General features: G+C 40.2%; 1 protein-coding gene across 1 annotated transcript in view; it reads right to left on the minus strand.

Annotated features, from left to right (window-relative positions):
* The window catches only part of PIP4K2A (phosphatidylinositol-5-phosphate 4-kinase type 2 alpha), a 179,508-nt gene that overhangs the window by 21,809 nt on the left and 135,707 nt on the right, over positions 1 to 21,992 (minus strand). The window contains exon 6 of the mRNA XM_082846835.1: positions 20,436 to 20,474. Coding sequence (XP_082702961.1) covers positions 20,436 to 20,474 — 39 coding nt within the window. The remainder of the gene's footprint in view (positions 1 to 20,435; positions 20,475 to 21,992) is intronic.

A 21,992-nucleotide genomic window follows, 5' to 3' on the forward strand; every position in this document is an offset into this window, starting at 1 on the left:
GTATCAGTAACCTAAGCCATGCTTAAAATTGCCTGTTTTCAGGTTTTATTATTAGGCACAAACCTCACGTGACTTTTCTACACACGGCCTTTAAGTTCTGAAGATACTTTCCTTATTGCACACACACCTAGCACACACAAGTGCAAGGTTATTTCACTTCACTGTATCAGACAAGGGGCACTAGAGGCTACATTGGCATAAGCCCCTACCCTGCCTGCTGTCCAAACCTTGACTGTGAATTCTCTTGGTCAGAAAGACCTCTCGTCACCGCAAAAGCTCTCCCTAGCCAGAAAACCTCACTGAAACCCAAGTGAGAATAAAATGTTGCTTTATAATAATTGGGTAAGTTAAATTTTTAGAGTAATAAAGTATATTTTATTACTATGGAATAAAATACTTCGATATCTATGGCCAAAGAGAGAAGTTTGCTGACTTTTGTTTTACCTTAATTTTTCACGTGTTTAGTTTTTCTCAGCAAGTAGGTGATGATAGTGGGTAATTTAGTGAATGTGATTTTGCTGACCTAAAGCAAAAATTCACTAGTTGGAATCCCAGTAGCCAGAAAACAACCCCAAAACTAGAAAGTAACAAGCTCCTTGGGAACACTTCACTTGCTATGAGCTGTAAAAAGAAAATTGTTTCATTATAAACATTCCCGCCCCTGCTTTTTGTAACTACATTATTGGGTGAAAAGTCTTTTGTTTGTTGGGGTTTTTTTTGGCTGCGCTATGTGGCTCGTGGGATCTTAGTTCCTTAACCAGGAATCGAATCTGGGCCCATGCAGTGAAAGCGCTGAGTCCTAACCACTGGACCCCCAGGGAATTTCCAGTTTTTAGTTTCTTTTAAGGCACAGTATTATATAGGCTGTCGCTTGGCAAGTCCATATTCTTCAATAGTAAGAAACACACTATTAACAGTGTCAGTCATGGTCAAAGATGCTTTATGTGCAACTAAAACACAAGTGGACCTGAGAGTTGAGGTATACACACAACTGCATCAGGGCTTGAAGATAACCAATGTGTGGATAGTATTCTAAGTGTATAAATGCTTCTGAATATAAGGATTCCCTAGGGTTCAATAAAAGATATAAATGATCTCTAAGGAGAGATTTGGCTAGGGGTTTGAGATTAAAAAAGGACAAATGTTCAGAACGAAGAGCTACAAAGTCCAGAGCTTTCGTTTTTAGAACTGTGCCTCTGTGGCCAGCTCGGCAAAGACCCAGGCGTAAATGCAGTGGCCAGAGAGAAAATTAGATTCCAGGAGGGCAAAGGAAGCACGGGGCTCTGCTTCCTCCCGTTAGAACGGTAGACAGGAGGTTTTTTAAAAAGACAAGGCATTAGAACTTCCCTTCTAATATAAAAATATTTAGCACTTTTTATAAACTTTAAAATTTTAAATTACTAAATTTTGCACATTCTCTGAAAACAAAAGATAATGCTTATCAAAAGGATTTAAATCTTCTGTTTCGAAAAGAAGTTAACCTGTTTGTAATATCTAATTATTTCATTGGGTTCTGTGACCTGGTGCGTGACTGCTGTCATTTGCATGGAGCTTAGTAATACTGAATGTGTTAAGAGTTAGTGAAGCCAGAAATTACATGGAAATCTTAATTAGATCTTTAATGTCACTAAAATGTCTTTTGGATGACTCAAAAATTTTTAAATCAAATATTTAAAATCTATATTTACAGCCAAAAACTTTAAATACGGAATTCAAACTACAATGTACTGGATTTAACATCATTATACAATTAACTTTTGCAAAGAGTCTATTAAATTGCCACTAACAGGAAAAAGAAAAAAAATACATGTACTTAAAAATGCACAGAGCCAAAATTTACATAATACAGAGTCATGTTTAAGCATGGAAACCTTAACAGAAAGATGGAATGTACTTCTGTCACACTCGAGTGTTTAATGCCAACAGGATTCTGGCCCCAGAAGGTTTCAGTGCAAAGGATAACGCACAGCATAGCACTCCGTGATTACAGGACTTGTAGTTCAGAAAGAAATGACTGTTTCCTCAATGTGCTCATTGGACAACCTGTTTTAAAAAGTCTAATTGTAACCTTCGACATCTAAGATTGCTGCCTGGTGTCCCTTTGATGGGCCATATTATGACACTCAGAGCTGAATGCACAACAGAAAAAACATGTACTAACTATTGTCTCAAGTTAGGGACTGCTTATTATGTTCCTGCTACACTTGTTAGTCCAAGCTCACCTGAATAAAAACAAACTTGAAAAGAAAGTATAAGCCCCTTTTCATCAGGCTTGCCAAAGTAACTTCATAAAAATCAGAGTCTGGAACTGCTGAACAATCATCCACAGGAAGACACTGGAACTCACCAAAAAGGATACCCCACATCCAAAGACAATGGAGAAGCCACAATGAGACTGGAGGAGGGGCGCAATCACAATAAAATCAAATCCCGTAACTGCTGGATGGGTGACCCACAAACCGGAGAACACTTATACCACAGAAGTCCACCCACTGGAGTGAAGGTTCTGAGCATCACGTCAGGCTTCCCAACCTGGGGGTCCGGCAATAGGAGGAAGAATTCCCAGAGAATCAGACTTTGAAGGCTAGTGGGATTTGATTGCAGGACTTCAAAAGGACTGGGGGAAACAGAGACTCCACTCTTGGAGGGCACACACAAAGTAGCGTGCGCATCAGGACCCAGGGGGAAGGAGCAGTGACCCCAAAGGAGACTGAACCAGACCTACCTGCTACTGTTGGAGGGTCTCCTGCAGAGGTTGGGGGGTGGCTGTGGCACACCATGGGGACAAGGACACTGGCAGTAGAAGTTCTGGGAAGTACTTCTTGGTGTCAGCCTTCCCAGAGACCACCATTAGCCCCACCAAAGAGCCGGGCAGTCTCCAGTGCTGGGTGGCCTCAGGCCAAACAACCAACAGGGAGGGAACCCAGCCCCACCCATCAGCAGACAAGTGGATTAAAGTTTTACTGAGCTCTGCCCACCAGAGCAACATCCAGCTCTACCCACCACCAGTCCCTCCCAACAGGAAGCTTGCACAAGCCTCTTAGACAGCCTCATCCACCAGAGGGCAGACAGCAGAAGCAAGAAGAACTACAGTTTTGCAGGCTGTGGAAGGAAAACCACATTCACAGAAAGGTAAGACAAACGAAAAGGCGGAGGACTTTGTACCAAATGAAGGAACAAGATAAAACCCCAGAAAAACAACTAAATTAAGTGGAGATAGGCAACCTTCCAGAAAAAGAATTCAGAATGACAGTGAAGATGATCCAGGACCTCGGAAAAAGAATGGAGGCAAAGATTGAGAAGATGCAAGAAACGTTTAACAAAGACCTAGAAGAATTAAAGAACAAACAGAGATGAACAATACAATAACTGAAATGAAAAATACACTAGAAGGAATCAATAGCAGAATAACTGAGGCAGAAGAACGGATAAGTGACCTGGAAGACAGAGGGTGGAATTCATTACTGCGAACAGAATAAAAAAAAAAAGAATGAAAAGAAATGAAGACAGCCTAAGAGACCTCTGGGACAACATCACATGCACAAACATTCAAATTATAGGGGTCCCAGAAGGAGAAGAGCGAGAGAAAGGACCCAAGAAAATATCTGAAGAGATTATAGTTGAAAACTTCCCTAACATGGGAAAGGAAATAGCCACCAAAGTCCAGGAAGCACAGAGAGTCCCAGGCAGGATAAACCCAGGAGAAACACACCAAGACACATAGTAATGAAATTGACAAAAACTAAAGACAAAGAAAATTATTGAAAGCAGCAAGGGAAAAATGACAAATAACATACAAGGGAACTCCCATAAGGTTAGGGAACTCCCATAAGGTTAATAGCTGATTTCTAGCACAAACTCTACAGGCCAGAAAGAAGTGGCATGATCTGTTTAAAGTGATGAATGGGAAGAACCTACAACCAAGATTACTCTACCTGGCAAGGATCTCATTCAGATTCGATGGAGAAATCAAAAGCTGTACAGACAAGCAAAAGCTAAGAGAATTCAGCACCACCAAACCAGCTCTACAAGAAATGCTAAAGGAACTTCTCTAAGTGGGAAACACAAGAGAAGAAAAGGACCTACAAAAACAAACCCAAAACAATTAAGAAAATGGGCACAGGAACATATATATCAATAATTACCTTAAACGTGAATGGATTAAATGCTCCAACCAAAAGACACAGGCTTGCTGAATGGATACAAAAACAAGACCCATATATATGCTGTCCACAAGAGACCCACTTAAGACCTAGGGACACATACAGACTGAAAGTGAGGGGAGGGAAAAAGATATTCCATGCAAATGGAAATGAAAAGAAAGCTGGAGTAGCAATACTCATATCAGATAAAATAGATTTTAATGTTACAAGAGACAAGGACACTACATAATGATCAAGGGATCAATCCGAGAAGAGACATAACAATTATACATGCACCCAACATAGGAGCACCTCAATATATACGGCAACTGCTAACAGCTATAAAAGAGGAAATCGACAGTAACACAATAATAGTGGGGGACTTTAACACCTCACTTACACCAATGGACAGATCATCCAGACAGAAAATTAATAAGGAAACACAAGCTTTAAATGACACAATAGACCAGATAGATTTAATTGATATTTATAGGGCATTCTATCCAAAAACAGCAGATTACACTTTCTTCTCAAGTGCACATGGAACATTCTCCAGGATTGATCGCATCTTGGGTCACAAATCAAGCCTTGGTAAACTTAAGAAAATTGAAATCATATCAAGCATCTTTTCTGAGCACAACTCTATGAGATTAGAAATCAATTACAGGGGAAGAAATGTAAAAAACACAAACACATGGAGGCTAAACAATACGTTACTAAATAACCAAAAGATCACTGAAGAAATCAAAGAGGAAATAGAAAGATACCTAGAGACAAATGACAATGAAAACACGACAATCCGAAACCTATGGGTGCAGCAAAAGCAGTTCTAAGAGGGAAGTTTATAGCAATACAAGCCTACCTCAAGAAACAAGAAAAGTCTCAAATAAACAATCTAACCATAACCCTAAAGGAACTGAGAAAGATGAACAAACAAAACCCAAAGTTAGTAGAAGGAAAGAAATCATCAAGGTCAGACCAGAAACAAATGAAATAGCAACAAAGAAAACGACAGCAAAGATCAATAAAACTAAAAGCTGGTTCTTTGAGAAGATAAACAAAATTGATAAACCTTTAGCCAGACTCATCAAGAAAAAGAGGGAGAGGACTCAAATCAGTAAAATTAGTAGTGAAAAAGGAGAAGTTACAACGGACACCACAGAAATCCAAAGCATCCGAAGAGACTACTACAAGCAACTCTATGCCAATAAAATGGACAACCTCGAAGAAATGGACAAATTCTTAGAAAAGTATAAACTTCCGAGACTGAACCAGGAAGAAATAGAAAATATGAACAGACCAATCACAAGTAATGAAATTGAAACTGTGATTAAAAATCTCCCAACAAACAGAAGTCCAGGACCAGATGGCTTCACAGGTGAATTCTATCAAACATTTAGGAAGAGCTAACACCCATCCTTCTCAAACTCTTCCAAAAAATTGCAGGGGAAAGAACACTCCCAAACTCATTCTACGAGGCCACCATCACCCTGATAACAAAACCAGACAAAGATACTACAAAAAAAAGAAAATTACAGACCAATATCACTGATGAATATAGATGCAAAAATCCTCAACAAAATACTAGCAAACAGAATCCAACAACACACTAAAAGGATCATGCACCATGATCAAGGAGGATTTATCCCAGGGATGCAAGGATTCTTCAATATATGTAAATCAATCAATGTGATACACCATATTGACAAATTGAAGAATAAAAACCATATGATCATCTCAATAGATGCAGAAAAAGCTTTTGACAAAATTCAACACCCACATATGATAAAAACTCTCTAGAAAGTGGGCATAGAGGGAACCTACCTCAACATAATAAAGGCCATATATGACAAACCCACAGCAAACATCATTCTCAATGGTAAAAAACTGAAAGCATTTCCTCTAAGATCAGGAACAAGACAAGGATGTCCACTCTCACCACTATTATTCAACATAATTTTGGAAGTCCTAGCCATGGCAATCAGGAAGAAAAGGAAATAAAACGAATACAAATTGGAAAAGAAGAAGTAAAACTGTCACTGTTTGCAGATGATATGATACTATACATAGAAAATACTAAAGATACCACCAGAAAACTACTAGAGCTAATCAATGAATTTGGTGAAGTTGCAGGATGCAAAATTAATACACAGAAATCTCTTGCATTCCTATACACTAATGATGAAAAATCTGAAAGAGAAATTAAGAAAACACTCCCATTTACCATTGCAACAAAAAGAATAAAATACCTAGGAATAAACCTACCTAGGGAGACAAAAGAGCTGTATGCAGAAAACTATAAGACACTGATGAAAGAAATCAAAAATGATACCAACAGATGGAGAGACATACCATGTTCTTGGATTGGATTAATCAGTATTATGAAAATGACTCTACTACCCAAAGCAGTCTACAGATTCAATGCAATCCCTGTCAAATTACCAGTGGCATTTTTTTACAGAACTAGAACAAAAAATCTTAAAATTTCTATGGAGACACAAAAGACCCCGAATAGCCAAAGCAGTTTTGAGGGAAAAAAATGGAGCTGGAGGAATCCGACTCCCTGACTTCAGACTATAGTATAAAGCTACAGTAATCAAGACAATATGGTACTGGCACAAAAACAGAAATGGAGATCAATGGAACAGAATAGAAAGCCCAGAGATAAACCCATGCACCTATGGTCAACTAATCTATGACAAAGGAGGCAAGGATATACACTGGAGAAAAGACAGTCTCTTCAATGAATGGTGCTGGGAAAACTGGACAGCTACATGTAAAAGAATGAAATTAGAACACTCCCTAACACCATAAACAAAAATAAAGTCAAAATGGATTCAAGACCTAAATGTAAGACCAGATACTATAAAACTCTTAAAGGAAAACATAGGAAGAACACTCTTTGACATAAATCACAGCAAGATCTTTTTTGATCCACCTCCTAAAGTCATGGAAATAAAAATAAAAATAAACAAATGGGACCTAATGAAACTTAAAGGATTTTGCATAGCAAAGGAAACTACAAACAAGACAAAAAGACAGCCCTTAGAATGGGAGAAAATATTTGCAGATGAATCAACGGACAAAGGATTAATCTCCAGAATATATAAACAGCTCATGCAGCTCAATATTAAAGAAACAAACAACCCAATCAAAAAATGGGCAGAAGACCTAAATAGACATTTCTCCAGAGAAGACACACAGACAGCCAAGAGGCACATGAAAAGCTGCTCAGCGCCACTAATTATTAGAGAAATGCAAATCAAAACTACAACGAGGTATCACCTCACACCAGTTAGAATGGGCATCATCAGAAAATCTACAAACAACAAATGCTGGAGAGGGTGTGGAGAAAAGGGAACCCTCTTGCACTGTTGGTGGGAATGTAAATTGATACAGCTACTATGGAGAACAGTATGGAGGTTTCTTAAAAAACTAAAAATAGAATTACCATATGATCCAGCAATCCCACTATTGAGCATATACCCAGAGAAAACCATAATTCAAAAAGACACATGCATCCCAATGTTCATTGCAGCACTATTTACAACAGGTAGGTCATGGAAGCAACCTAAGTGCCCTTTGACAGACGAATGGATAAAGAAGATGTTGTACATATATACAATGGAATACTACCCAGTCATAAAAAGGAATGAAATTGGGTCATTTGTAGAGACGTGGATGGATCCTAGAGACTGTCAATACAGAGTGAAGTAAGTGGGAAAGAGAAAAACAAATATCGTATATTAACGCATATATGTGGAACCTAGAAAAATGGTACAAATGAACCGGTTTGCAGGGCAGAATCAGAGATACAGATGTAGAGAACAAACATATGGACACCAAGGAGGGAAAGTGGCAGGGTGGTGGTGGTGGTGGTGGGATGAATTGGGAGATTGGAATTGACATGTATACACTAATATGTATAAAATGGATAACTAATAAGAACCTGCTGTATAAAAAAATAAATAAAATTCAAAAAGAAATCAGAGTCTCTGGGGCTGAAGATATACTCCAGAAATATTTCTGCAAACGGGAGACTTTTTAGGTAATCCTTACATTGGAGCTAGGTTAAAGATAATTTGCTTGAATAACATCACATATGTGGTATCAGTTTTGGGGTAATAAGAGATGTTAAAGATTTTATAATAAAATCAGTTCTGCTTCTCAAAATATCCAAGCCACAGATTTGTTACATGGAAAGGCAAATTAGTGAATATGGGTAAAGTTCAGACAGAAGTGGCAAAGATGGCAGGTGTTTTCTCACAAAAGGTACATATAACCTTTAACAACATAAGCATGGTGTCTACACAAGTTCACAGCTTGGGAAGTGATCCAACATGTCTTAATAACTAGTTATTTCCACAATGAGAATGTACACATTTGTGACCAGCATCTGGATACGAAAGTCTCATAATTTTTATTCTGAATCTCTTTGTGTAAATGTAGAAAGAGAATGTACCTCAACATACTTGTAGAAATAGCGCTGCAACTAAGAAGCACAAAACCGGATGAGCCCTACCATAATTCTACAATTTAGAACTGTTATGCCTGGTGGAACCCAGCTGTTGGTTATTTATTTTCCCTAAAAGCTGATATTTAGGAAGTGAAACTTACTCCTTTTCTAATACTGTCAGACTTTTCAGAATGACCCTTTAACTCTAAGTGACATGGTGACAGTTTGGTTTTCCTTCATGAGCTGTGATGTGACAGTTAAACCATGTGCAAGCCCTACAAAATAGATTTGTTTCCATCTGATTGGAAGATTCTGTTGCACGGATGTCGATGGTGATAATCTAAGAAATGTCAAAATCTTGAAAATGCAAGAAGTTTGCTAAGTCGTATGGTTTCTGGTTTAATACTAATCTAGTGAACATCATAAGTTTATTGTTTTATTATACATCTGCAGCAGGTTGGCTTAAACTCAAGCCACATACTATATTTTGGAAGTTGTGTCTCCACCCCAACTCTTTTTGAAACCAACTGCGTAAGTTGTCAGCTTAAAAAAAAAAATTCCCACATCTAACACTGCTTCTGTATGACTGGGATAATCTGAGTTCAGTTCATTCCAGTGAAACTGAGTTTATACACTGCCATAAACCAGTCTGGCCTGAGGACTAATGCTGTCATCTGGGAGATGCTCACAGGAGTTACTTCATGTTATCTTTCTTCTTCACATGCCACTCTTACCAAAGTCCAAAGGACTCACTTTAAAACTCCGCTTCCCAGAATGACCCCCATGGTTTTTACATTATAGGGTTCTTAAGGCTTTGCTCAGACATCTGCAAACTTATGTAAGAGTTCAGACCATTTTTTCCATTAGTAATAGCAATCACCTTAACCCATGCCTCGAGCAGACAGGATTTAAGTGATTGTCAAGTCTGCTGAAGTGCACCTCTGTGGGAGGGAAAGCCTCATTTGAAAAAAGGGATTCTTGCAAACACTAAAGCATGAGGACCAATGAAACCCTTTAATAAATGAAGACGAAGTCAGATGATTTATCCCCAAACCCCAAACTTCCATTAGTGCCAGAGCAGGGGCTGGGACTCAGATTTGCTAGGGCTCTGCTTGGTGCCTTTCCCCTCCAGACCCCCTTTTATAAAACATCTCTGGGCCAGGAGGCAGATGGCCCTGCTTCTGCCCGGATGGCGTATTTCCCCCTGCACTCTGGGCGCCAGGATAGCTGTGTCTAACACTGGCTGGCAAAGGGAAATGATTCACAGAAGAAATGAAACCAATCTTTCTTCATTCACAGAAGAAATGAATTTCACAGAAGGTTAAAGCATTAGCGGAGTTGAGGGCCTAAAAACCTTGACAATCTCCCATTAACTGATCATCCACTGACAACGGAAAAGGAAGCGCTTTTTAACTGATAGCAAAGGAAGGTTCCCAGAAGGACACACTGCTGTTTTGTACCTTATGCTCCAAGCTTACCATCTTTTGTTACCTTGCCTTTAACTCATCCTAAAGAACCAGATGGAGGTGGTAATTAATTATAATTCGTTGCAATTTAAAGATCACAAAAGAAATGCTGAAAACTGGTTTAGGAAAGCATTGTTTTTTGTTTTGTTTTTTTTGATGTGAGGGTATTAATGATTAATTTTCCTGAACCTTCAGTCAGTAGTAGGTAAAATGTCAGAGATGGTGACAGTCAGTTAATTGCCAGGGCAATTTACAATTCTGAAGAATCGACCAGGCAGCTTTTTGTAGCCCATTATCAAAGTGTCAACAGCGATTATTGCCAATATAGTTATACAAATGCCAACTGCAGGGCAGCTGTTTTCTTTCAAACGGGTTCCAGGGAGAAGGTTAGATGTTAAAAGGAATCTTCTTATTGTGACCCAATGACCCCATTATACAGGCTTTACTTTACTTAATAAAACCAGACATGAGTTTTGAGAAGAACTGCATAGAACGATGAACAAAATGCATATCTGTGTAAATCCCCAGGACTCGCTCTCTCTCCCTCTCAAGAACATGGACTCTTTAAAGAGTCAGGTCAAATCCCCCAGAAATCAAGTGAGTCCAGTTATGTTTTCTTTTACTTGCCCGGATTCCCTGCTGGGTAGCTTGCTTGCTGGCAGCATGCTAAGACTGTCATTTGTAAAAAGCGGTCCGCTCAGCTATAATTACTAATTTGATGTCACACTGGAATTGCAGTGCAGCTGTGAAAAGATGGACCACCAGGGAGATTCGCATTTCTGTCTCATTTAGAGGGGGCGATACTGCTGGAGCCATGAATGGAAGATGCCCTTCCATTAATAAAGGAAAGAATTAAAGAATAAAACAAGTCATAGCAGCTGTCAGAATCTGACAACGGTTTAAAAAAAAAAAAAACCACCGTTCTGCTCTTTTTACAAAAAAAATTCAAGACATCTGTACACGCATGTTCTGATACTTGTTGCCGTGAAAGTGATTCCATTATTGTTGGAATATAACTTCTTTATTTCCTTCAGTTCCATCTTCATTATTATGCTAATGCAAATCACACTAATTACGTGTCAAGCTCAAATCATAGGGAGGGGACCTTTCTGCACCTATATCACGAAATATCTGAAATGACAGTTTTAAAACTTACCACCAACAAGCGAAAAGTATGTGAAATTAAAACAGCTACAATGACGCAAATGAAAGAAAAACTAAGAATTCAGATTACTAATTAAGCCACATCAATGGAGACTCTGTGAAAACTGTTCTTTGCAATTTCGTAGAAAATGATTATACAATGATTGCAATGAAAATATTCTTGCAGACCATTTCGTTTCATTTATAAAAGGCTAAAATGTAGAAAATATTTTCAGCCTTCTCCAATTATTTCTAACTAGAGATAACAATGAATGCTTTGATAATTTATGGTTTTATTCGTGAAGACAAAGAACAGCATGCTTTTTGGAAGAGTCAAAAATATTAACTGATCATGGAAAGAAAACCTGAAAATTGACAGAAAAAGGAAAGCAAAGAAAATTTTTTGAACTTAAAAACCCAAGGGTTTTAAGAGTTCAGCTCCATTAATACATTTCATTTACTGTTATGTGTTACAGTTAGTAAATGTTCTTGGTTGTCGCCAGATTATAAACAAACTGCCATATCAGAGAGACATCATGTCCTATTGTCAAGGCAGGCACAGTCTCCAGAAATTACCAGTTTTAATTACTTTCACATCCCACGTCTTCAAGCTACTTCCTCTGTGAGTGCCTGTGCCCAGTGAGCGCCAGTAAGCTAAAAGGGCAGGCGGATGATGCTTTGGAGCTGCTCCTCCTGGAAGAATAGCTATCAGGAACCCCAAGCCCAGAAAGAAGTAGAAAGCACTGAATTCTTCCTAGGGGCTACTGCGTAGACAAGCCTCATGTTTACATAGTGTAAGATACAGTGAAACAGGCTGTACTTACAGAAATACCTGCACTTCTTAAATGGAGGAAATATGAATTGGTTATTTTTGCCAACATGGTATGAGGCCAAACGATTTATTTCATTACTTTTTTTTTACTTTTAAATCAAGACTCAACGAACTGCCTTAGTACCATATTGGTTTGGAGTTACATGTTTTTGTCAATGAAACATTGTAGTGAAATGTTTCCTTGTTCATCTTCATGATTCATGGGGTAATATGAATTTTTGATAATAAATCCTCTTCTTTTAAAAAAACGAAATAAGTCTCAAACATTTTAGAAGGTTAGAAATGTGCGCTCTGGGCTGGAACCCCGGCTGTGTCATGTCAAAACTGTGGTGCAAGTTACAGCCTGTCTGTCAAGTAACTTCATTGACGCAAAGGAAGTAATAATAGCCTCCACCTTAAAGGTGGTGGTCAGGATGACATGAGCAAATTGGTGTAAAATTTACAACAGGCTTGGCATATAGTATACGTTCTGTTCAACAAACGTTGGTTACTATTACCTACCTTTTAAATCCCAGTACATTAACAATAAAAAAAATAACCCGCAGTTAAGGTAAGGTTTTGCCTCTGTCACCGACTGTGTGGCAACGTAAGCTTCTGGGTCTCAAATCGATCACCTGTGAGGTGGGGAAATGGGACTCTGACCTCTTAAGGTACCTCCTGTCTCTGACGTCTCTAAGTCCACCTCCAGGGGAGATGTTTTGAGGAACAATTTGTGCACATTCAATAGACGATAAAAGCATCCTAGCAGCATCCTCAGAAAAGTGGGTTTCTGTTAAACACATTCTGTAATTTCATGTCTTTTTCACAGAAACCTACACGAATGAAGGGCTAAACATTTTTGGTGAGGCGGGGGGTGGAACTGTGGTAGATGCCCTGGGTTCCTGGCAAGTGTCTAGAGGCAGAGCTGCGGAGGGACAGACAGGTAACTGAATGTTCTGCTCTTGAGGATGAGCCGTCATAGCCACGTCAAATACTGTGGCTTTCCTTCCTATGTGTCCTTGTTTTAGGACTTCGGATTCTGCAGCAATCACCCCACTGGCTGTAACTGTCTTTCTTGGCATTGTTATTGTCATAGCAGACCAAGCCCCTGGGCCTAGAAGCTGGACACATCAAAATGAACAGAAAAAAAAGGCCACTAGCAGTAGTCTCAAGAGACCTGGGAACGAAATAAAAACAGAGCAACCCCTGTGGAGTAGCGCACAGCATCAGGGCCACAGCTCTTACTCCGGGGCTGCCTTCTTTTGATGACGCTGAAAAAGCCTTCTTTCAATGCCAGTGTGTGGTTCTTTAAACAGCCCAGATATTTTCTCCTAGCAGAAAATCCCAATAATACTAAGCCTCTGAGTTTCTCATGGACTAAAACTCAAACACCGGCTTGAGTCTTTGGCACCTGGAAAAAATGTTTACATAGCAACATGTAAACAGAAGTTGACAATCTGTTGTTTCTGCTGCTTTTGGCCAAAGCCGGTGGCGTCACGGTGATTTACACAGAGGTTGGAAGTGTGAAAATATAGTCACTGATGCACAGTAAAAATATAAACTGTCAAAGGAGCCACCGTTTCCTTTTTCTCTGCCTCACTTTTTTTTTTTTTTTGTGGTACGCAGGCCTCTCACTGTTGTGGCCTCTCCCGTTGCGGAGCACAAGCTCCGGACGCACAGGCTCAGCGGCCATGGCTCACGGGCCCAGCTGCTTCGCGGCATGTGGGATCCTCCCGGACTGGGGTACGAACCTGCGTCCCCTGCATCGGCAGGTGGACTCTCAACCACTGCACCACCAGGGAAGTCCTGCCTCACTTCTTTTTTAAAAATTTTTATTCATTAAAAAAAATTGTATTGGAGTATGGCTGATTTACAATGTTGTGTTAGTTTCAAGTGTACGGCATAGCGATTCAGTTATACATACAGATATATTCATTCTTTTTCATATTCTTTTCCCATATAGGTTATTATAGAATATTGAGTTCCCTTTGCTCTACGGTAGGTCCTTGTTAGTTATCTATTTTACATACAGTAGTGTGTATGTATGCTAATCCCAAGCTCCTAATTTATCCCCCCACCCCTCACCTTTCCCCTTTGGTAACCATAAGTCTGTTTTCGAAATCTGTGAGTCTGTTTCTGTTTTGTAAATAAGTTCATTTATATCATTTAAAAAAAATTAGATTCCACATGAGTGATATCATATGATATTTGTTTTTCTCTTTCTGACTTACTTCACTTAGTATGATAACCTCTAGGTCTATCCATGTTGCTGCAAATGGCATTGTTTCATTCTTTTTCATGGCTGAGTAATGTTTCATTGTATATATGTACCACATCTTCTCTATCCATTCATCTGTTGATGGACATTTAGGTTGCTTCCATGTCTTGGCTATTGTAACTAGTGCTACAGTGAAAATTGGGGTGCATGTATCTTTTCAAATTATGGTTTTCTCTGAATATATGCCCAGGAGTGGGCCTGCTGGATCATATGGTAGTTCTGTTTTTAGTTTTTAAAGGAGCCTGCATACTGTTCTCCATAGTGGTTGTATCAATTTACATTCCCACCAACAGTGTAGGAGGGTTCCCTTTTCTCCACACCCTCTCCAGCATTTATTGTTTGTAGACTTTTTGATGATGGCTATTCTGACCAGTGTGAAGTGATACCTCATTGTAGTTTTGATTTGCATTTCTCTGATAATTAGTGATGTTGAGCATCTTTTCATGTGCTTTCTGCCCATCTGTATATCTTCATTGGAAAAATGTCTATTTAGATCTTCTGCCCATTTTCTTATTGGGTTGTTTGTTTTTTTGACATAATGCTGCATGAGCTGTTTGTATATTTTGGAGATTAATCCCTTGTCGGCTGCTTTGTTTGCAAATATTTTTTCCTATTCCGGGGGTTGTCTTTTTGTTTTGTTTACGGTTTCCTTTGCTGTGCAAAAGCTTTTAAGTTTAATTGGGTCCCATTTGTTTATTTTTGTTTTTATTTTCACTACTCTAGGAGGTAGATCAAAAAAAGATACTGCTGCAATTTATGTCAGAGTGTTCTGCCTATGTTTTCCTCTAAGAGTTTTATAGTGTCCGGCCTTACATTTAGGTCTTTGATCCATTTTGAGTTTATTTTTGTGTATGGTGTTAGAGAATGTTCTAATTTCATTCTTTTCCATGTAGCTGTCCAGTTTTCCCAGCACCACTTATTCAAAACACTGTCTTTTCTCCATTGTATATTCTTGCCTCCTTTGTCATCGATTAATTGGCCACAGGTGTGTGTGTTTATTTCTAGGCTTTCTATCCTGTTCAATTATCTACATTTCTGTGTTTGTGCCAGCACCATAGTGTTTTGATTACTGTAGCTTTGTCGTATAGTCTGAAGTCAAGGAACCCGATTCCTTCAGCTCCGTTCTTTCAAAATTGCTTTGGCTGTTCGGGGTCTTCTGTGTTTCCATAAAAACTAAAAAAAATTTTTGTTCCAATTCTGTGAAAAATGCCGCTGGTAATTTGATAGGGGTTGCATTGAATCTGTCGATTGCCTTGGGTAGTATAGTCATTTTGACAATACTGATTCTTCCAATCCAAGAACATGGTATATCTTTCCATCTGTGTCATCTTTGGTTTCTCTTATCAGTTTCTTATACTTTTCAGAGCACAGGTCTTTTGCCTCCTTAGGTAGGTTTATTCCTAGGTATTTTATTCTTTTTGATGTGACGGTAAATGGGATTGTTTCCTTAATTTCTCTTTCTGACATTTTGTTGTTAGTGTATAGGAATGCAAGAGATTTGTGTATTACTTTTGTATCCTGCAACTTTACCGAATTCATTGATTAGCTCTAGTAGCCTTCTGGTAGCATCTTCAGGATTTTCTATGTATAGTTTCATGTCATCTTCAAACAGTGACAGATTTACTTCTTCTTTTCCAGTTTGGATTCCTTTTATTTCTTTTTCTTCTCTGATTGCCATGGCTAGGACTTCCAAAACTATGTTGAATAATAGTGGTGAGAGTGGACATCCTTGTCTTGTTCCTGATCTTAGAGGGAATGCTTTCAGCTTTTCACCATTGAGAATGATGTTAGCTGTGGGTTTGTCATATATGGCCTTTATTATGTTAAGTTCCCTCTATGCCCACTTTCTGGAGAGTTTTTATTATAAACGGCTGTTGAATTTTGTCAGAAGCTTTTTCTGCATCTATTGAGATGATCATATGGTTTTTATTCTTCAGTTTTTAATGTGGTATACCACACTGATTGATTTGTGGATACTGAAGAGTCCTTGTATCCCTAGGATAAATCCCACTTGATCATGATGTATGATCCTTTTAATGTATTGCTGGATTTGGTTTGCTAGTGTTTTGTTGAGTACTTTTGCATCTATGTTCATCAATGATATTGGCCTGTAATTTTCTTGTGGCATCTTTTTTCTGGTTTTGGTATCAGGGTGATGGTGGTCTCATAGGATGAGCTGAGTGTTCCTTCCTCTGCAATTTTTTGCAAGAGTTTCAGAAGGGTAGGTGTTAACTCTTCTCTAAATGTTTGATAGAATTCGCCTCTCAAGCCATCTGGCCCTGAACTTCTCTTTGTTGGAAGTCTTTGAATCACTGTTTCAATTTCAGTACTTGTGAGTGGTCTGTTCATATTTTGTATTTCTTCTTCCTTCAGTCTTGGAGGTTGTACCTTTCCAAGAATTTGTCTGTTTCTTCTAGGTTGTTCTTTTTATTGGCATATAGTTGTTTGTAGTAATTTCTTATGATCCTTTGTATTTCTGTGGTGTCACTTGTAACATTTTTTCATTTCTAATTTTATTGATTTGAGTCCTTTCCCTTTTCTTCTAAAGGTTTATCAATTTTATCTTTTCAAAGAACCAGCTTTTAGTTTAATCGATCTTTTCTATTGTTTTCTTGTTTCTTTCATTTATTTCTGCTCTGATCTTTATTTCTTTCCTTCTGCTAACTTTGGGTTTTGTTTGTTCTTCTTTCTCTAGTTGCTTTAGGTATAAGGTTAGGTTGTTCATCTGAGATTTTTCTTGTTTCCTGAGGTTAAGATTGTATTGGTATAAACTTCACTCTTAGAACTGCTTTTGCTGCATCCCATAGGTTTTAGATTGTCGTGTTTTTGTTGTCATTTGTCTCTGGGTGTTTTCTGATTTCCTCTTTGGTTTCTTCAGTGATCCATTGGTTGGTTAGTAACATTGTTTAGCCTCCACGTGTCTGTATTTTTTACACTTATTTTCCTGTAACTGATTTCTAAGCTCATAGAGTTGTGGTTGAAAAAGATGCCTGATATGATTTCAGTTTTCTTAAGTTTACCAACGCTTGATTTGTGGCCCAAGATGTGACCTATCCTGGAGAATGTTCCATGTGCCCTTGAGAAGACAGTGTATTCTGTTCTTTTGGATGGAACGTTCTATAGATATCAATTAAGTGCACCTGGTCTAATGTGTCATTTAAGGCCTGTGTTTCCTTATTTATTTTCTGTCTGGATGATCTGTCCATTGATGAGAGTGGGTGTCCCCCACTATTACTGTGTTACTGTTGATTTCTCCTTTTATGGCTGTTAGCATTTGCCTTTTATATGGAGGTGCTCCTATGTTGGGTGTATATATATTTACAATTGTTATATCTTCTTGGATTGATCCCTTGATCATTATGTAGAGTCCTTCTTTGTCTCTTATAACAGTCTTTAAAGTCTATTTTGTCTGATATGAGTATTGCTACTCCAGCTTTCTTTTGATTTCCATTTACATGAAATACCTTTTTCCATCCCCTCACTTTCAGTCTGTATGTGTCCCTAGATCTGAAGTGCATCTCTTGTAGACAACATATATGTGTCTTGTTTTTGTATCTATTCAGCCAGTGTATGTCTTGGCTGGAGCATTTAATCCATTTACATTTCAGGTAATTATTGGTATGTATGTTTTGTTTTGTTTTTTTGTGGTACGTGGGCCTCTCACTGTTGTGGCCTCTCCTGTTGCGGAGCACAGGCTCCGAACGCGCAGGCTCAGCGGCCATGGCTCACGGGCCTAGCTGCTCCGCAGCATGTGGGATCCTTCCAGACCGGGGCACGAACCTGTGTGCCCTGCACTGGCAGGCGGACTCTCAACCACTGCGCCGCCAGGGAAGCCCAGGTATGTATGTTCTTATTGCCATTTTGTTAATTGTTTTGCATTTGTTTTTGCAGGTCTTTTTTCTTCCTTTCCCCTTTTGTTCACTTCTCTTGTGACTTGATGACTATCTTTAGTGTTGTGTTTGGATTGTTTTTTCTTTTTTGTGTGTGTATCTACTATAGATTTTTGGTTTGTGGTTCCCATGAGGTTTTGATATAGCGGTCAATATATATACAAGATTGTTTTAAGTTGCTGGTCTCTTAATTTCCAATGCATTTCCAATATCCTGCATTTGTACTCTCCTGTTCTCATGATTGCTAGTTTTGACGACATATTTGTGTGTGGATGATCCCCTACCTTTATTTCATGTTTGCCTTTACCAGTGAGCTTTCCCATTCATGATTTTCTTGTTTCTAGTTGTGGCCTTTTATTTTCTGCCTAGAGAAGTTCCTTTAGGGTTTGTTGTAAAGCTGGTTTGCTGGTGCTGAATCCTCTTGGCTTTTGCTTGTCTGTGAAGCTTTTGATTTCTCTGTCATATTTGAACGAGAGCCTTGCTGGATACAGTATTCTTGGTTGTAGGTTTTCCCCTTTCATCACTTTAAATATATCATGCCACTCCCTTCTGGCCTGCAGAGTTTCTGCTGAAAAATCAGCTGATAACCTTCTGGGAGTTCCCTTGTATGTTAACAACTGTTGCTTTTCCCTTGATACTTTTAATATTTTTTCTTTGTCTTTAATTTTTGGCAGTTTGATTAATATGTGTCTTGGTGTGTTCCTCCTTGGGTTTATCTTGTATGGGGCTCTCCGTGCTTCCTGGACTTGAGTGAGTGTTCATGTTAGGCTCATCCTAGGTGACCTCGTTGACACTTCCCTGTCTTTGATCATCCTTCCCGGCAGGTTTCCCAAGCCCCCTTTTCCCGCTGAAGCCCTCTCATGCCTACTGGACATCTCTGTTCTGATGCTGTGCTGACAATTCTAACTACTCTGCCTGCTTCCTTTTTCCATGAGTGGAATCAGCACCTCCCCCACTGTCCAAACCAGAAAGTTTGGAGTCACCCTCCCTCCACACACACTCCCTGGCACTGTTCACCTCCCATATTCAAGCTCTGAGTTCTGTGGATTCTTCTTCCTCAATCTCTCTATCCTCTTCCACCACCCCAGGTCGGGCCACCATCTATTCTGGGTTATTTCCACAGCCACTCTAGATGGCCCTGCTTACCTGTGCGGCCTCATCCCAGCCTCCAATGAAAGCACCGAGTGCTCCCTCTTTCTCTAGCCAACTGCTGCTCATCCTTCAGGTTTCCAATCACCTCTTCCAGGAAGACCACCAAGCCAGATTTAGGTGCCCTTGCTACGTGTTTCCTATCAAAGCACTTACCACATGATACTGTCATTTCCTATTTAATGTCTGGATCGCTTTGCAGGCCATGTGTGTGTGGTTCATTATTTTAGCCCCTGAAGCTAGGACAGTAACCATAAAGACATTCACAAACTTCTGGATGAATAAGTAAAAGGAGATTTCCAAATCTGTAAAATTCAAACCCAAACTGAGTGATATCATCCTAAATAACTTAATTTAGAAACAAAAACCTTGAGCCCAGCTTTCAAATGGTTTGGTCAAGAAAAGGCACCTCAACATCATGAGGAGTAAGCTGAGAGCACCGGGGCGCCTTTCACGTAAGCAAATCCCCATTTTGGGCAGTTGAGGTTTGCACACGGAAAGCTGCCTCCCAAATTCTTAAACTGATTCCAGTTGAATCTGTTTATAATCCTGCATAATCAACAAAATGTGGTTCAAGTATTACTTAATGTCCAGTGACTCAGAAGAAAGTAAAGAGTCTCCTCGTCCATCCCTAAGTCTTTACACACAAAAAATACGCTAATGAGATCTTAACATTTTATAGTTGGAAAGGAGTTTGAAGCTCATTAAGCCAATATTTTATTGGTGAATTTGAAGCTCAACACTGTCGTTTTACAGGTGAGAAAACTGGGACTCAGGGAGGCAGAGAAACTGACTCAAGGTCACACCTGCCCTGTTAGTCATAACGTGGGGCTAGGACTCGGGTGCTGGGCTGTACCTGCCAGTTTGGAGCGTGCTGACAGCAGAGGCGGCTGTTTTCTCAAGATCACGTTGATAGGAAATGTTTCACACACACCTCAAACTAATAACTGCTTCACTGTCCAACAGGGCAGCCAACCTGAGGGAGAGAACTGGAGGAGAACGTCCCTCAGGCCCATGAAGAGCTTCTCACTGTAGCGGAGGGGAAATGGCTAGAACCGCATGTCCGCGGGAGTGAGGTGAGAGAGATGCCGGGCACTTACCTTTTCTTTGTCACTTGCTTCCCTAGCCACTGTAGAGCCCTGAAAGAGAAAGAGATAATGAAACCATGCGCACGCGAGGTATCAGCTTCACGTGAAATATGCAAACACTCCGGGGCAGAGCACGGAAATAAATGAGCACCGACTTTGCTCTGGCCCCTCCCCGAGTGTGCTGCACCCTCTGCAGGGATTTCTGTCCACCTGTCTCCAACCCCTTCCCTGCCGTGTCACCTGTGCTGTCTTCTCCCTGGTTCCTGTCCTCCTGCTGGAAATCAGAAAACCCGACAATCACGTGAACAATGACTTACTAAACGTGGAGTCAAACATCAATTGTCAGAAGTGGTTGGTATGAGGGTCTTCAAAGTGAAGTGGGCCGTCAGCTGGCCGCAGTGACCACTGGGGCATAGAGGCCTCTTTCCCACGCTGCGTCCTCTAGGTGGGGGCGTGCCCTGGCCCCCGAATGCCCTCTCCCCTGGCTTAGGGTTACTGATGCATGTGCTTCCTCACTTACCATGACTAAGACCCAGTGGGTACTTCCCGGCCCCTTTCACTTTGGAGGTCCCTTCAAACACACGTCTCCTTGCACCGCTTCTGTGTCAGAACCTAGGCTGAGCACAGAGGTATAAAGTAGAAGAAAACACAGTTCTTGGTCGCAGCAATTTCTACTCTACTGCACTGGTTTTCCAAATGATGCCCTCGGTTCTGTGTTGTCTGAAATGACAGAGCGTTCCTGATGCCGACAGGGGTGCTTTGGGGTAGAGTTCAAGAACAGAAACTGTCCTTTGTTTGTGGAAGATCTTAATGCAAAAGATAGATTAGGAAACAAATGGCCAGTGAATTCCTAACTTTGTTAATACAACAGTGAGCATTTATCCTTTGTGCTCCGTGGTGACCATCGCAGTGTCTCACCCAGCAACGCCCAGTGTTTGCTGAGTGAACGGCTGGAGGAGGATCATGGCCCGACTGACTGCTCTCCCTCCCCTGCCAGCACTGGATGCCCAGACTATGACTAGGTCACTGGAGCGATCCATTTACCTGACCATGTTTTAAATAGATATTTATTGGCCTGGAATACTTGCATTAGCCAATCATTAAGAGAATGTGTATGTGACTTGGGAAAATTTAAAGTAGCTTCTAGGTTGGCCACTCTTAACATTTTTGCTCTATGACCATCTTGCCTTCAAGCAGCTCAGGCATTAGTCAGGATGTGTGCAACGTGTTCACAGCTGGGGAGACTCCTTGTACTGGGGAAGGGGGCCAAGCCCAGGCCAGGGGGTCCCTGGGGCCACTTTTCCATCTGCCCCATGCTCAGCATTCCCAGGTCTGGTGGATCTGAAAGACCCTGCTGCCAACCCAGGGAAGATGCTCGAAGCTTCTGGGGGATGTGTCGGAGGAGCACAAAGCTGACCCAGCACGTGAAGGAGAGCCCTCTGCCTGGCTGAGCCCAGCAGCCGTCACCTGCAATGGTTTGTTTCTTCCTTTACAGATTCTTGAATTCGGGCCATCGTCTCTTCCTCTGTACACTGACTGCTAACAAAGAATGTTCCCAAATTTAAAGGG

Source organism: Leucopleurus acutus (assembly GCF_964270905.1).
Source record: "Leucopleurus acutus genome assembly, chromosome: 1".
Taxonomy (NCBI): Eukaryota; Metazoa; Chordata; class Mammalia; order Artiodactyla; family Delphinidae; genus Leucopleurus; species Leucopleurus acutus.